The 16237-nt window shown below is 39.6% G+C and overlaps 1 protein-coding gene across 5 annotated transcripts in view; it reads right to left on the reverse strand.

Annotated features, from left to right (window-relative positions):
• The window catches only part of EVC2 (EvC ciliary complex subunit 2), a 79495-nt gene that overhangs the window by 38038 nt on the left and 25220 nt on the right, over nt 1-16237 (reverse strand). For all 5 annotated transcript variants that reach the window (XM_052780504.1, XM_052780503.1, XM_052780501.1 and 2 more), the window contains exons 8-10: nt 16084-16218; nt 13673-13824; nt 2597-2921 (exon numbers count right to left, since the gene is read on the reverse strand). In XM_052780504.1, coding sequence (XP_052636464.1) covers nt 2597-2921; nt 13673-13824; nt 16084-16218 — 612 coding nt within the window. The remainder of the gene's footprint in view (nt 1-2596; nt 2922-13672; nt 13825-16083; nt 16219-16237) is intronic.

Here is a 16237-nt window from a genome sequence, read left to right on the forward strand (position 1 = left end):
GAGTCATATAAGTCAGAACAATGAAATAACAATAAGCATACATTTTAAAAACAATATAAATTAGAAAACACTATTCTACTACAAATCTCTAAAAGTCTATATTATTAGTGACCCACTTTATCTATTGGTTTCTACAAATTAATCCAAGAGCATCATTTTAGAGTTACAACAATGGAGTAGAATTAAATGGCAATTAATTTAAAAGCTTCTTTGTAAGAAATACTTTCTCATAGCTCTCCAGTAAGACTTGCATATTCATAGCTTTAATCTCAGATGGCGTAAACTCATTAGAGAATCAAAACATACATGTCCAACAGAGCAAAGAATGCTTCCTATGCCAGCAAAGCTACCTAACAGTAGCTATGTTGACCTTGTCCTAAATTTCATACTATTTATCTGGGGAGAACTGTCCTCTGAACCTCACCCCTCGTTCCCAAGTGACACACTGCAGACAGCAAACAATCAAAAAGGCAGGGAATATACATTCTGTGTTCTGGCTGAGAAGAGGAGGAGGTTATTGCTCCAGCTGTTTTTCACTGCCGTCTCTTGGACGCTAGTACACCCGCTGCCGGGAGCATAAGTGTGGGCCAACCCTAGAGCTCCGGTATGTCCTTTTGGACCAGGTTCCATGACAAGTACAAAAACAGGTCCTTTCACAGACAGTGAAGCGAACAGCAAGGTGTTAGTATATGATAAATGGGTCAGGACAAGTATTGGACTGGCCTTAGTTCTTTGTTTGATTCCTACCACTCAGGATTTCCAATATAAACCAGATTGAACCAATACCAATGTATTTCATGCAAAGAAAAGCTGCTTTGCTGAGAGCATATTTAGTGTGAGTTCACATACTGAGTTTCAGTCAGGCCCCTCTTTCTGCAAAGGTAGGATTTATCCCAGTGAGGTCTATCTAAGTGGTAACGACATCTAGTCTAGGCTCCTTCTATAACCAACAGAAGGAAAAAGACTTCTGCAGAGTACAATTCACCTGATCCTTAAAAAGATGTTCACAAGTATCCCTTCCTTGCCATCTCCTTTGACTTTCTAGCACCTCTAGTTCAGGGTGTTCATATCCTACAGATATTTAAAAGCTCCCTTGAGTCACAATTTAAAATTCACCTGGAAACATCAAAGAAATTCAACTGGCTCACTAGCCTTGTGCCATCCATTTTCTCCACACAACAGCCTGATAAACCTAAGTTCTTCCTGAGAGCCTCAACATACTGTCGTACCTTTGACAGGTCACGCTCAGCAAAAAACTTGTTTTGTTGAAACTGCAAATATGAATTGTCATAAAATTCCTTAACAATTATAGGTATACGATATGCAAATAAAAATGCTCTCTTTAAAAAACAAACCAAACCAAAAACAAAACAGAAGGCCAAAAACTTAAGTATTGTCTAAAAAGACAACATACACAAGTAAGGAATATACTGGTCTAAGTGATTATACTCCTAACATAACTTATTTTGTCTCTATAATCGAACTGAAACAGACAGCTGGAAACTCGGCAGCTTCACATTCAATACCCACGTACCCACTTGAGCTCCAGAAGCAAAACCCCACTTGTAAGTAATGAACTGCACTATTTATTCCCACCAAGTCATCCTCTTAATGGGAGTTACAACATTAGACAAGCATGAATCAATAACTTGGGTATTTTAGCATTTTAAGCTTACAGAGGTGAAATATTCAAAACTTAACAGACTCCTCTCCAGACACATAAAGTTAAAAAAAAAAAGGGGGGGGGGGGGGAGGCAGGGGGATTCAGTTTTATTGTAAACACTCAATATACTTGAAAAAAGACATGGAAGACTGGACCATAACCTTGTACATGGGATGTTGGACTGGTGACCTGGGCTCTATTTCCAGCTAGTGACTACCTATGAAATCCTGGGTAATGATACTTACCCCCTCAGACAGAGATCTTTGAATGAAAGTGACACACATAAACACTAAGCTTTTACTTAAAAAGAGACTCTAAACTTGTAAAGAATCATACTCTGCCTTAAATTATTTACCTCACTATTATCCACAGGCTATTTTGAAGAGAAGTCCACTCCCTGCTCTGCCTAAAATACAGATTGTTCTGCTTGCCTTCACTCAGTTTGGAGGAACTCGGCCTTTGGTTGCATTTATATTCTCATTTTCTTCAAAATAAGAATATCAATATTGGAGGCTTTTTACCTGGATTGTAAGGTTTATGATGCAGAGTTTGCTCTGCTCTGAATGTGCAAAATACTCTACACAGTGTCTGACTGGAGTTCTTAGGAACTGCTGCAGTAAAATATAGCAAATAAAAATACACCACTTCGCAAGGTTTTAAGTGACTATAAAAAAAAATCAGGGTAATGACAACCTTTTGTTTCCATGTGTCACAGAATCTCTTGAGATAAGTTCATTTCCTGGTGAAGTAAAATCCAGTTTCTTAATAACTACCACCCTAATTACAACATCTGAATTTTTGAACACATATAAATTGTACAGCTTTTCTCTTCACTATTCTAAGAGGACAACTCGGCCATTCTAGTCTAAAAGAGAAACCATCTATATAAAACCACATATCATGCAAAATATCTTGATTTTATACCCGATTTACCTTTTCATTCATTTTCTTCATTAATTCCTCAGCCTCTTCATTTGCAGCTCTTGCTTTTTGGCATTGAGCCTCCATTTTCTTCCTAGTTTCCAGATTACACTCAGCTGTTAAAGCCACCATCTTCCTTTCATACTCCTCTTGAATCTCCTTCTCCATTGCAAGAAACTGCTTTTTGAAAATTGAACTCATCCTCTTCTCCACATGAGGAAAGAGGCTGTGACTTAACACCATGTTCTTCATCATCATAGCAATCACTTCTTTACATATCTGCGTTCGATATGCCTCCAGATCAGCATCTGCCCGCATCAGGCTGGCAACCTCCAAGCTGTAGAAAGGTCATCAGGACTGTTTGAAATCGCAGATTATAGGAAATTTCTATCAGAAAACAAGGATATCTAGATTCATTCAATACTGGGTAACCAAATGGCAGTCAGAGAAGTGCAGGAATATCACAGCGTATGAGTTTACTAAACATGATAGTAATCATTCATTAAAAAGCAGGGTGAGTCAACTTCGACCACAGCAACTTTAATGAAGTATGTCCATTCTTGCATTTCCATTTCAGACAGAAAAAAGAAAAGCTTTTCTTTAAAACCCCAAACATTCCCTAAGCTTAAAAGCAAACAAAAACCTCCCACAAAAAAAACCCCACCACCTCTGTTGGGAAGCAGATGAAGTGAGTATCTGAACAGACTATAAATTTCACTGACTTTGTAAAATAGTTCTAAACTCACTGACCCATCTACATTGATACATCACTGCTTCGTGTTCTGTGCTGGTGTATTCCCTTCTCTGCAGGGAAGAGGGGACAGCGTTCTGATTATGTACCGATACAAATAAAGTAAAATAGCCATTATCTCTTTCTCATGGACATTAATAGAGTTCTAGAAAAGGGACTAAAACCAGAGGGAAATACAAGGTTTTTTACAAAATGCAATAAATATCATGATGCATGTGAATACATTCTCATTTATCTTTAATTAAATTTGAATTATAATTATTCTCATTTCATATACTATGTAACTACTGTAAATTCTATAGCTTTGCCTATTCTGCACTAAATTCAGGATTGGAAAATTAGGTGGGTTTTGCCCCTGCATGTCAATTTACATGAACACACAGCACTGTATGTTTCTGTGTGTGGATTAAGTATACATGAATTTCTTTGTGACCTACAAAATACACTTTTAAGAGCTTAAATCCATTCTTTTTTCAGTTAGGCTAAATTATTGGCTTGATCTATTCCATACTCAACTTAGAATAAATTTCAAATCCATAGCAAAGATCTTTGCAAGATTTGCAGGACAGCAGAATGATACTAATTCAGAATGGTATATATCAATGCATGCAAATCTATAAACACTTCACCTTTTTGTCAAACAATCTTTCCTTATGTAAGCAAATAAAGTTTAACTAAAAGTAAATCAGTGATATTTTATTATCACTGCCCCTCTGTTAAACACAAGAGATGTATTTTCCCCATTTAGAAATCAATGGGATAGAATTAAGTTGTTTTCTTACAATGACTCAAATACTTGAAGTATTTAGGGGACATTAGCTTAAGCTATGATAAGCTATCACAAAGAGGCAGAGAGATTTTTCTGTTGCAGTCTCTCAAAACCCCAGGAATGCACTGGCAATGGTCATGGTCTTCGCAATCTGCTGCAGGGCTGGCTGGTTGCAGCTGCAAAACCTCCTCCATTTCCCCCCCCCTTCCTCCCATACAGGAGCAGGAATCCCTGCTGTGTGGGGCCAGATCCCTGTGATTGAAACATTGTGTGCCTAAAAACGTTCTTCACAGTAATCTGAAGATCCTGTAAGAGCTAGTATTTTCTGTAATGTCCCCATGACAACACAACAATCCAGCTTCCCTGTGCTGTGTACAGATGGACACTGGAGGATAGCACCTGCAGGTACACAGCCTTCTTGGGTGGTGTTCAGCTACATTCATGGTCAAGTCCCCCAGGGCGCTGATCTGCTCCCTCTGCCTGGGGAGAGTCCTTCTCGCTCCCGGACAGCCCAGGTGGGGCAGCCACAGAGGACAGGTGACGGCAGGATCAAGGGAAGAGGATGCTGAAGCAGCACAGCAAGGACTTCAAATGGGCAGCGCAGATGGACGTTTGCTGACATAGCCAGCTGTTTACTTATGACAACTCACTTAAAAAAAAAAAAAAGTGTTTCAGTTAAGTGCAAATGCACTTAAATAAAAACAAGGATCCAGAAAATGCGAGCTTTATGCTATAACATTTCCCTAGTGACTGTCAGGCAGTGGTAGGAGGCTCCCCTTCATAGATTCACCAATTCATTATTAGCCTGTAAAATCCAAGCCACCAGATTTATTTTTCTGTTTTAATTCCTGCTTCAAGTCCAGTAGCTCTGATTTAATTGAAGCGTATTGGTCTTTTGTGAGAAACATCTCATCTTGGTTTTCAAGCATCCCCTAACAGGGAACTAAACAACACTTCAATTAATTGTTCCACTTGATAATTCCTTTAAGCCCTAAAAATGGTCACCTTATCCTCAGCTTGAATTTGATTAGTTTCAGCATCCAACTCTCTCTGTTTGCTGGAATAACAAGTTCCTTTGTCATTATTTTTCTGTTCTTCATGCCTGCACTGATAGATGATGGTCACAGTACCTACTAACCCTTTCTTACTGAGGTGTGAAAGACTGAATTCCTCGTCTCTCTCCCTGGAAGGCAACATTTCACAGCTCCACCAGGTCGGTACATAGCTCATAACACAACATTTGTTTCTCATCACAAATGCAGGACTTTTTTTCAGCATGCTTTGAAAAAAGATTAAGCCATTCCTCACCCACCTCTTTACTTGTTACTTTTCCAGCCTTCCTCAGCAGGGATCCCAACAATGAAAGCCAAAACCAAACACCATCAGAACATTTCTTATTGTTAGCTTTCCCACAGTCTTCCCACAGCATTTCTTCCTATTTACTGCAAGTCACTACAGAGTAGATCTGATTTCAATTTGAGCAAGATTCCCATGCTCCGTCTTGCCCACAAAGAGAACTAGGGTACCCAATTAACTCCACTTCTCAAGATCATGATGCCAAATGCAGGAGAAGCAATAGGTGTACTTCACCTGACACTCTTGTGTCAGCAAGTGAGTGATGAGGCTGTTAAGATCTCAGGGGTATTTAATCTGAAACTATCACCCTCCGTTTTCCTGACAGCACATCTGTGAAGCAGGCAAAGAAGCAGAAGAAGAGCATGTGAACTGGTCCACCAATCCAAAGGTAATAGCATGGAGAAAAAGTAATTACAAGCCACAGCTCTCCCAGGTCACATCCTGGAAGACAACAGCCACACCATTACCTTTTTTCAGTGGCAGCTGAAGAAAGGTTGCATCTGTAAAAATTTGAAATCTACCTTCCATGTGATGTGCTCTTCTTCTTGTCTGCCTCCTCCACCCAGAAGCCAGTAGGAGTGAGACAAGCTCATCACATGCACCAGAAACCTGACTTCAAGCTCTTACTCCAAATGAGAGGTTGAGGGTAGCCTTAACAAGCTGCATCAATATCGTCTTGCTTGCACACCAACAGTCAGTACAGGACAGGAGTCCCGTACATATAATAAACCAAATGCTTTCAGACACAAGTCCATCAGAAGAACAATGTTTACAATCATCCAGATTAAATATGCAATGTTTTGTGACACCTAGGAAAAAAAAAAATCCTAACCTGATACTGTGCCTCCTGGAACCAAGGTAGATTTAGTAAGTTGCTTTAAATGCTCTGCACCCTGCTTGTTACAGCAATTCATGTTTAAAAGGTCTCGCATCTCTTCCTGAGCATATTCAGCACAATAGAAACATGAAAGCCAATGAAGTACAGGTAGCAGATGGCAACCTATTGATGTAAAAGATGAAAGCTTCTGTTGGACAAAGCATGCAGAGAAAGGATGAGGACAGTACAGAAGGTAGGTGGTACAAAAGTGTGGGGGGAAGAAGAGGTGAACAGACATGCAGAAAATGAAACCGTAAACAGCAAGTGTAAAGATTTTTCACTCACTTGAAGAGGAAGAGGATTTAAAGATCTGTCAGAGAAGATCTGGGAGAGGAGAATCCCAGACGCCAAACACACAGAAGCAGAGAGAGTACCTGAGCATCTGATGTCCTCCACAGACCTAATAAAAGAATAGAGGAAAGCAGCTAGGGTCAGGAAAGAAATAACTATAGTTAATTTAAAAAAAACCAAAACCACAACACACCACACCACAAAAAAGGAAACCTCTCATTAACTACAAAATAATTGTGTCTTTAAGTAGTCTTATTCAAATTAGAGGCCCGCAGAGGGAATTTTTGAACAGGAGAATTAATAGCTGCTGAATTTAACAGTCCTAAAATGAACTAATGGCTTTCTGACACATTTTTAAAATGAATTCAGAGTTCCCAAAGATAAGAAACTACTGTGACACAACTTTCTGAAGTCTAAAGGGGAGAGAAACATCAAGCAAACTCCCCTTCGGTGACATTTTCTCACCAAAACAGAAAAACCCATCATTTTCAGAAGACTCATCTCTCATCTGCAAATGGTAGCCAATTAGTAGCATACGTATTACAACAGCATCCAGAGGAGACTGGAGTCCTGTGGTAGCAGTTTCTGCAAAACCATCCCTTTGTGATATACAACACTCCCGAAAAGCATGTAATTTAGAATCATAGAATCATAGAATCATTTAGGTTGGAAAAGACCTTCAAGATCATCAAGTCCCACCATCATCAGGCCATTTGTGGACGGTTTGTCTCCACTGTCCTGGATGCCCCGCTGCAGCCCTGGAGCACCACGGCACAGCAGCTGCACCAACTCCTGCTGGAGAGAGGAACGCAGCTGGGGAAGGACAGACAGACACACAACCGGCCCCAGCCCGGTGGCACCTGCTGCTAGCACCTGAGCCACAGCAGCATGTCTCCTGCGCCCACAGGCACAGTGCCAACGGGACAGCTCCAGTGAGGAAGGGAAAAGGAGAACAAAAAAGAAGTGTTATGGTCCATGTTGCCTTGTCACACTTCAGAGAAGTGAAGATGGAGAGAGGGTCGGACAGGGAGAATCACACAGCCAGAAAACAGTACCTGCAGTGCTGGCTTTAGTAACAGTAAGCAAAGAAAGCCAATTCAAGTATAATGGGCATCAAAGGTCTTCAGCTGCAGATGTGGTTTGTCTCCTAAATCATCCATTTATTGAGGGGTTACTAACACAGTATCGGCAAGTTGGGCTGTGTTTTGGTTTAGTTTTTGGGGTTTTTTTGTCGTCGTTGGGTTTTCAGGGTTTTTTTAAACTACCCTGTCAATGCGGACCCTGTGTGCAGTACCGCAGCTTCCTCCCTTCAGCCTCTCCCTCCTTTTTTCCCTCCTCTGTCTCCCATGCTCTCCGGCTGGGTCCAGTCACAACAGAGACTTCAAATGCTTTGGGGCAGGGATTTACACAGGGTGCAGCACAACGAGGCACTAACCTTTGCAGGAGACCAAAACTGTGCTAAAGTAGAAGCAGCGGTAATGGCATGAGGTCTGAAAGGCCACCGACAGCTACCAAACCCAAATTCTTCAGACCTCCTGTGCTGCAGTGGGGCACGTTGCCTTTCTGTGGTCTCTGCCCGCTGCCAGGCTGGGCACAGCCCACCTGTGTTAGAGAAGGTCTGACCATGCTCTGTGCTACACCAGTAGCTGTACTGGCCTACAGCCAGCTCTGAACTGGGTGAGTTCATCCATCAATCCTGTGACACTTATACAGCTAAGTGTAAACTTGACACAGCTCAAATACGAGCCTACAGAGAATACAGGACATCTCGTCAGTAAATAAAATTGCTAAGAAAGGTACGTGACGATTATCTAAGGATGCTTTCACATGGATGAATCACAGGTTAAGTTTAGCTTTCCAGAAAAAGCCAGAATGCTGACAAAACCAGAAATAGGATTCTCATGATATATAGCCCCCCCCCCCAAAATCCCCAAATTGAGAAAGATGATAAATTGAGCTAAGAGACCAGTAGCTCTTCAGAAAAAAAATGATTCATTAAAACCTGCCAAAAGTCTCAGCACTAGATTTGGCAGCAGTTTCACTATCAAATTCCTTTAACTCTCTACAGCAATATAAAGAGAGCGAAGGTACTTCAATTCTTAAGTTAACCTGTTTAAAAAAATTTGAAAAATCCTGCATTTAAGAGACTGAAAAGCTCTGCTTTGATTGCAGAAAGTACAAAAACTGATAAATCAGTGATCTTCAGCAAACCAGTTAAAAAAATACAGCTAGCTACAATACAGCTGTTGCAACAGAGCTCAGAAAATGGTATTTCACTGAAAAACTACTATGCAAAAACAGCATAAAAAAGACTCCAGTCCTGCTTCCAGTGAAGTCATCACGCATTTTACCATTGATTTTAAACACACCAACTTCAGCCTGGATACTAACAAAAGCATAAATAAATGTTATGGCTACATGCATTATGCATTAATGCCTAAGGAGGTTCCAACTTTGCTGTTATCTACACAGATTTTTCTGATCTACTCAGACGGGGTGAGTATTCAGATGACAGAAATGGTAGGAGATACCAATCTTTCAAAATGATATGGAATAAAGCATCACTAACAGCACTACTCTCAAAAGCAGACTGTTTTCTGGCTGAGATAAATTGTTCTGAGTGGACAGCAGAAATGACCCATATAATTCTGAACATGATTTCATCATAGTTAGCCAACATCAAAGAAAAGTGCCATTTTTTAGATTAATAAAGATATGTGTTCATTCATTTCAAATTACTTGTTTTCTTCAGTTCCCCTGTCTTATGGACTCCTCTCACCTATTAAGCATTTCAGCTTCTCTGATGGAAAAAAATGTATAGTTTACACACTTGTCAAGTTTATAACAGCATTCATAACACAGAACTACAGATGCAGGGTTTGGGGTTCATTCCATGGGTATTCACTGTATCCTACTGTTATATCCATGTGGTTATTATTTATTGTTGTATTCCTGCATTGTACACACTGTACAAAAACAGAGCAATGAACATGCTTCCCTTCAAAAATTCTAAAATTTCAATTACACTTTTAAAAAGTTATGAAATACAGAAATTGAGCACCTCAAATTTTTTTTGCACTAACAATGTAACTATTTCTCACCATTTTCTATGTAGGAATATTCAAGTCTAGCTGCTATGACAATGTGATCTTTTAGTCTTACTTTCCATTTGAATTCAGGATTAAAAAAAAAACCAACACATTTGCTCCATAGCAAATTAAATAGAGATATACAGCAAGAAATTTACATTTAGAAAGAAAAAGTGAACTTCTAATATGGTAGTAAATTGTTTTTGACTTTTCTGTCCAGGCTCTCTGGAGCCAGTTTGATCCTGTTCTCTAGTACATTGGCCTCAATGCCCTCTACCATAAGAAAAAAAATCAGCTGCAATGCCTACATATTACCTAGTGATTTCCCAAAATAATTGGCAGTACGTATTGTGTATCAGCAAGCAAGTTCAAGTTCAGCTAGAGCTTTGACAAATTCAGGGAAGCATAGCTGTACAAAATGAAGATGAAAAAGAAAAAGTTGTAGTAGTGGAAAGCCATTTAAAGAAATTAAGTTGCCTTTAACATATTTGTATCTTCTGAGACTATGAGCACGGTCAGACTTCATCAAATTGGACACAACCCCAAACTACTCAGCTCTCTTCATATTCTGTTCTAGACATACAGAAAAAGAGACCCACAATGTTTTGGAACATGATCTTCTAGTGCGCACATAAAATATTCAAATCATATAGCTTCTTCTCATTAGTATTCATTGCCAATGGGCCAGTATTCAGGAATATACACAGTAAGGAACCTACTGAGAATAAAAGCCAAGCTATTTTGCTGCATAATGTACGTCAAGGATATGACTTATTAAGACAAAACTCACAAAATAAGTAACTAAGAAGCTTCCTTATGAAATATTAAAATTATGTTTTGTTCTCTAGCCAATCCTCTTGACATTGCAAACTGTCTACATTCCAAAGACATCCCTGTCCATAAATATTGAACACATGCTCCTAATGTATTTGCTAAACAGTTTGGCACTATCGCTTCCTAAAAGACATTAACTATTAACACAGCTTTACGTCATAAAGAGCACCAAAAAAATCCTGTGGCTCTTCCTTTTCTGAGTAATCGTCTCATTTGTGTCTGGACAAAAGAACAAAGCACCAGAATAATTCCAACCATGTTTACTATCACAGTGCAATTTAAAAAGAATATATCAATTATGTTGGCAAGCTTATATGTATACCATGTAGAGAAAATGACACATAGCTGCACCAATACATGCAGAGGGAATTATCAAACCAGCATACAAGCAGTATGTCGTTGGTTGGTTGAAAATTTCTGAAATATCAAAAGCTCTCTAACAAAAGCTCCTACACTTTTGCCTCCCCAAACAATAAAACCCAAGATTATGATGCTAAAATTCATACTGGTATACATATGACACAAAAAAATTGCACTCAAAATACAAGCCCAGTTCTTATCCTCAGCATACTGCCACTCCTGTAAGACAATACAAACCTCATTCCTCAGCTCCTTACAGAACACCCAACTATTCTATTGGGTGACACTAAATGTAATAAAACAAAATGCAATATTGTTGAAAAACTGATTGTGACCACAATTAGTAAAATTACATTTCGTTCAAGCACAGAATCCATTCAAATTGACTGCAATTATCCATTAATAAATTACAAATGCACAATCCTTCTTTTTCCCATTACGTTTTGCAAATTACCATCCTTAAAGCAGGTAATTCAGTAAAAAGAAGGATTACTCCATTCTGGTTTTAGCCTAGATCACTGTCATAGAAGCTCCTAAGGCAATAGTACAGTATTTTATCTTTGTCTTTGGAATCAGCTAAAAACCTGGATAATGTAGAACAGTTTATGAAGTGCAAGACTAAAACGAAACCTTTAAGGAATATAGATCGGAAATTAAAGGACTGCTTTGCCCCAACTCGCCGAATAAGGAATCAACTTTAAGAGATGAGGAAGCATCCTAAGCTAAATAATCATATAAAAGTGTTAACAATGAGAGATAAAACAAGTGGTGTATTATACCTACTGAAGAAAGCAGAAAGAATATTGCATGTGTCTAACATAGGTGTTAAAGTAATGCTGTAGCCTTTTTTACCAACCAGCCTGAAAGACTGGGGTTCATCTCACTCACCTCCAGACCCCTACAGCTGAGCTAATCAGCCCAGGCTCCAGGCTTTAGGGTCAGTGGGCACAGCAGCCACATGACTCATTTTTTGTAAGTCTACTTTAGGATGAGAATAACTGTACCCTAGAAGTGCCCTTTTTCACAACGGAGTGAAAAAGGGAACTCAGGGAAACTTGGTGTAGGAGTTCACACTGCAGAGATCCTCAGACAGATAAACTGCACCACCATTAAGAGAGAAGAGGAACAGGTATGTAGTAAGTGAATACACATATTCAGTAAGTGCCAATAAAAAGAGGGGAAGAATAGAAAAAAATACTGTTAAGTGCATCTGTGTGTCACCTCCTAACAGTAAATGAATCAGAAGGTCCAGTTTAAAACTACTACAAGAAATGAGAATTGGGATAATCTAAATAGGGATTAGCAAGCACCCATTGCTAACAGGTAGAGGCTGATTTGAGCCCTTCACAGTAACATCTATCACCCTTTCAATCATCTTTCGTAGCAGGAATCACTGTAACTCTGGATGCCTTTGTGGTCCATCTACCACCCTCATCCCGGAAGATGGAAAAGATTAACTCAGAAGGTGAAGAAGGTTAATGACTGTTTGCTAATGGGCACCTATTTTATTCACTGCAATGCTCTACCTTAGAGGTAGAGAAAACAGAAACTGTGAGGAAAGAAGCGGAAACAAGAGACACATTTGTGCTAACTGCCTAAGAATATTAAGAAACTTAAAGCCCCTGGATACATACTTAAACTAAGAAATGAATCCTGTTTTATGGGTTTAGAAATAATCCAGTTATAAATCTAATCCTATCCAAAGGTTTGCCAGAATATTGACCTTTCTAAACCATAATGCATCTGAAAATAGCCCAGCATTTTTTTTTCAAACTAGATAGATATTCACTATCCCTGAAATAAATTAATACTAAAGCGAGTTAAAAAGAATTTGATCATGTTCTTCTTAATATTCACGTAATAATTTTCATGGTAAGTGTTCTCAAAGCCTCAGTTGCTATATAGTTATAAAAGAAAGGACCAGTGTGCAAATTACAGAGATAAGTATCCCAATTATCAAGGAAATGTAGGAGATAATAATGCTGTTAGTTACCCTTTAAGAAAGAACAGTACTTCCATGGTCCTGTAACTTTTCGGCTTCTACAGATTTTATAGTTGCGTAATACTGCCTGTAACCTGACTTGCCAGGAGCTAACGGTAAGACTGAACAAACAAAACCTGCTCTGTCCTCACATCAGATCTTTTTATCAAATTCAGCTGAAGAACAGATGACCTTTAACAACGGCATGTTTCTGTCAAACAGCCCTCACTGGCTTTTCAACATCAACAGGGGAGTTTCTTTGCTCTAGCCAGTGGTCCTTCCAATTACAGCTACGTGATATCTTTCTGGCAGCACTATGAACTGTCACCCCTTACACTCTGATCCAGGTGTTTCCAAAATATGCTGCTAAACAGCAATGCTGGCACACAGCAGGGGCTCTCTTTTCTAGGAGAAAAGCCACCCTTTTGAAAGCAGAATGTATTCAGCATTTGTAGAATATACGCTTTCAACATTTCCTTGTACGCAGAAGTGTTTCCCTTTACTAAGTGAACCTCAGAGAGGCAAAACTAGATGTTCATTTGGATTGGAAAACTTGCAGGCCTAAATGGAGCTGTGACTTCTATAGATGAAACAATATGAAATACAATTTTCAGTTCCCAAAGATGGTTATTTAAAACAGTTCAAAAACCTAAGGTAGTGCAGTCATATGTGTAAACAGACACTACGAAAAAAAATTAAAGGGCAGATACTCAAAACATATTCAAAGGTTCAGTTGATGATAAATGTAATAAATGTGATGTAATAGCAGTGAATTCTTACTCTTCTAAAGCCTGAAGCATGTTTCCAGATTCTTCAAAGGACAGAATATCGATGATTTGGTCGTTCATAATTATATCTTCACTAAAGAAATCACCTGAATTAAACTGAGAATGCTCCAGCTTGTGATTTTGGCTGAGTTCATGCCGTATCTCCTAAAAAGAAAAAAAACACAAAACCATAGAGTTATAGTGTGGTTTGGGTTGGAAGGGACCTTAAAGATCATCCAGTTCCAACCCCCCTGCCATGGGCAGGGACACCTTCCACTAGACCACGTTGCTCAAAGCCCCATCCAACCTGGCCTTGAACACTTCCAGGGATGGGGCATCCACAACTTCTCTGGGCAACCTCTTCCAGTGCCTCACCAACCTCACAGTCAAGAACTTCTTCCTTCCGTCTAATCTGAATCTACCCTCTTTCAGTTTAAAGCCATTCCCCCTTGTCCTATCACTACATGCCCTTGTAAAAAGTCCCTCCCCAGCTTTCCTGTAGGCCCCCTTTAGGTACTGGAAGGCTGCTATAAGGTCTCCCCGGAGCCTTCTCTTCTCCAGGCTGAACAACCCCAACTCTCTCAGCCTGTCTTCACAGGAGAGGTGCTCCAGCCCTCTGATCATCTTCGTGGCCCTCCTCTGGACTTGCTTTAACAGGTCCATGTCCTTCTTCTGCTGGGGGCCCCAGAGCTGAATGCAGTACTCCAGGTGGGGTCTCATGAGAGCAGAGTAGAGGGGGAGAATCACCTCCCTCGACCTGCTGGCCACACTTCTTTTGATGCAGCCCAGGATACGGTTGGCTTTCTGGGCTGCAAGCGCACATTGCTGGGTCATGTTGAGCTTCTCGTCAACCAACATGCCCAAGTCCTTCTCTGCAGAGCTGCTCTCAATCCACTCATCGCCCAGCCTGTATTTATGCTTGGGATTGCCCCGACCCATGTGCAGGACCTTGCACTTGGCCTTCTTGAACTAAGTAAGCTTCAGATTATACAAAAAAATTACAGTGAGCATCTGATCTAATTCTATTGCAGGTAACTCTGGGTGAGAATGTTCCTACTTATCATAAAACTGTACAGCTGGAAAGGGTATAGATAGTGCAATTCAGGTGTGTACCTGAAATCAAATATACTACTTTTTTTTCAGGCTGAACTTTTTGTATGTAACTGATCTGGAATACAAATGAAGAAATGATTGGAGAAGACAGAAGACTCTACATTGACTTCAGTAGACCTGTGAAAGCCTTCTAGGAAGTTATCTTCCACTATAAACTTTCTAGGCCAATTTTTTAAAAATTACCATGGTATACAAATTATATATGGCAAGATTACAGTATTACAAGGTGAACAACATGAAAAACTAATCCTATGTATGACGGAAATTACTATACAAAAACTCCACTATAAATATCTGATGCTGGGATGAAACTGGCCCTTTTTTATGATTTTGTTATCACAGCTTTTTCAGTAAAAAGAAACAAGGCACACCCTTTTCATTAAAAAGGATTAATTTTTCAGACCTAAAAGAAATAAAAATTGTTGATGGAGTAATTTTCAACTGCAGAAAATAAGTCTGGAAGTGATTTGTGAGCTCCTCTGGTCAGTCCAGAGGGATGGGAGATCCACCACCATCCGAGCAGAGGAGGGGTTCAAACCTCTGAGCACACGTCTCTTAAAGGACTGCTCCAATCACTGTAATATTCTGACTGAGGTCTCTAGCTCCCTCCCATTGAAGTTGCTCCACTTTACATAAATACATAAATAATTAATAGAAGCAAAGGCTGGAACTTGGGCCAACTTGATGAATATTTATCAGACTATGTATTTTCTCTCTCCATCCCAGTATGTACTGAAATACTTTCTCCAAAATGGCACAGCTTGGATAAAGAACACTGAAAATGCTCCATCCCCAAACCCAACTGTTTTGCTTAATCACTCAAGAGATTAAGACACATCCAAGGAACTAAGAGACCTAAATTCAAATCCCTATTCCTAATAATCAGAAATACAATTTGGACCCAAGTCTGCTGTGCTGGAGGTGAGTGGTCTACTCCCTGGGCAACTGCTTATAACCCACAGACATCCTGCCTCTCATTTTGAGGGATGAAGAGGAGAGGAGGAAGGGAGGAATTTGAAAAGAAACTGATAGCCAAAGGGTGATCTCCCTCCAGTCCGAAGCTAACATCCAGGTACTGACAGCAGTTCTTCTGATCAGATTATCATTCTTACACTCCACTCTAAATCTGATTGTGCTAAAGATTAGAGGTTGTAGAGATTACCTTACCTGTGAATCCAATCCATCACTTGGTGGCTTTTTATTTATCTTCAAAAACTCATTAGACAATCTGTATTAGTTAGGAAGTTATATCATCAGATATGATCAATGAAAAAATTTAAATAAAGTACTGTTACAGACAGTATGACTCACCTGTTTTTTACTAAGGAAACTCCATTTTAATATTTGGGTTCGGTAAACAATGAAAAAAACAGCACACGTCAATACAAGAGAAACAAAAAAAGCAATGAAGAACCCTGAAGCATGGATGGCATGGCTGTATGAAATCTGAAATTAAAAGACCATG

The sequence above is a fragment of the Harpia harpyja genome, chromosome 2 (genome assembly GCF_026419915.1).
Source record: "Harpia harpyja isolate bHarHar1 chromosome 2, bHarHar1 primary haplotype, whole genome shotgun sequence".
In the NCBI taxonomy this organism is placed as follows: domain Eukaryota; kingdom Metazoa; phylum Chordata; class Aves; order Accipitriformes; family Accipitridae; genus Harpia; species Harpia harpyja.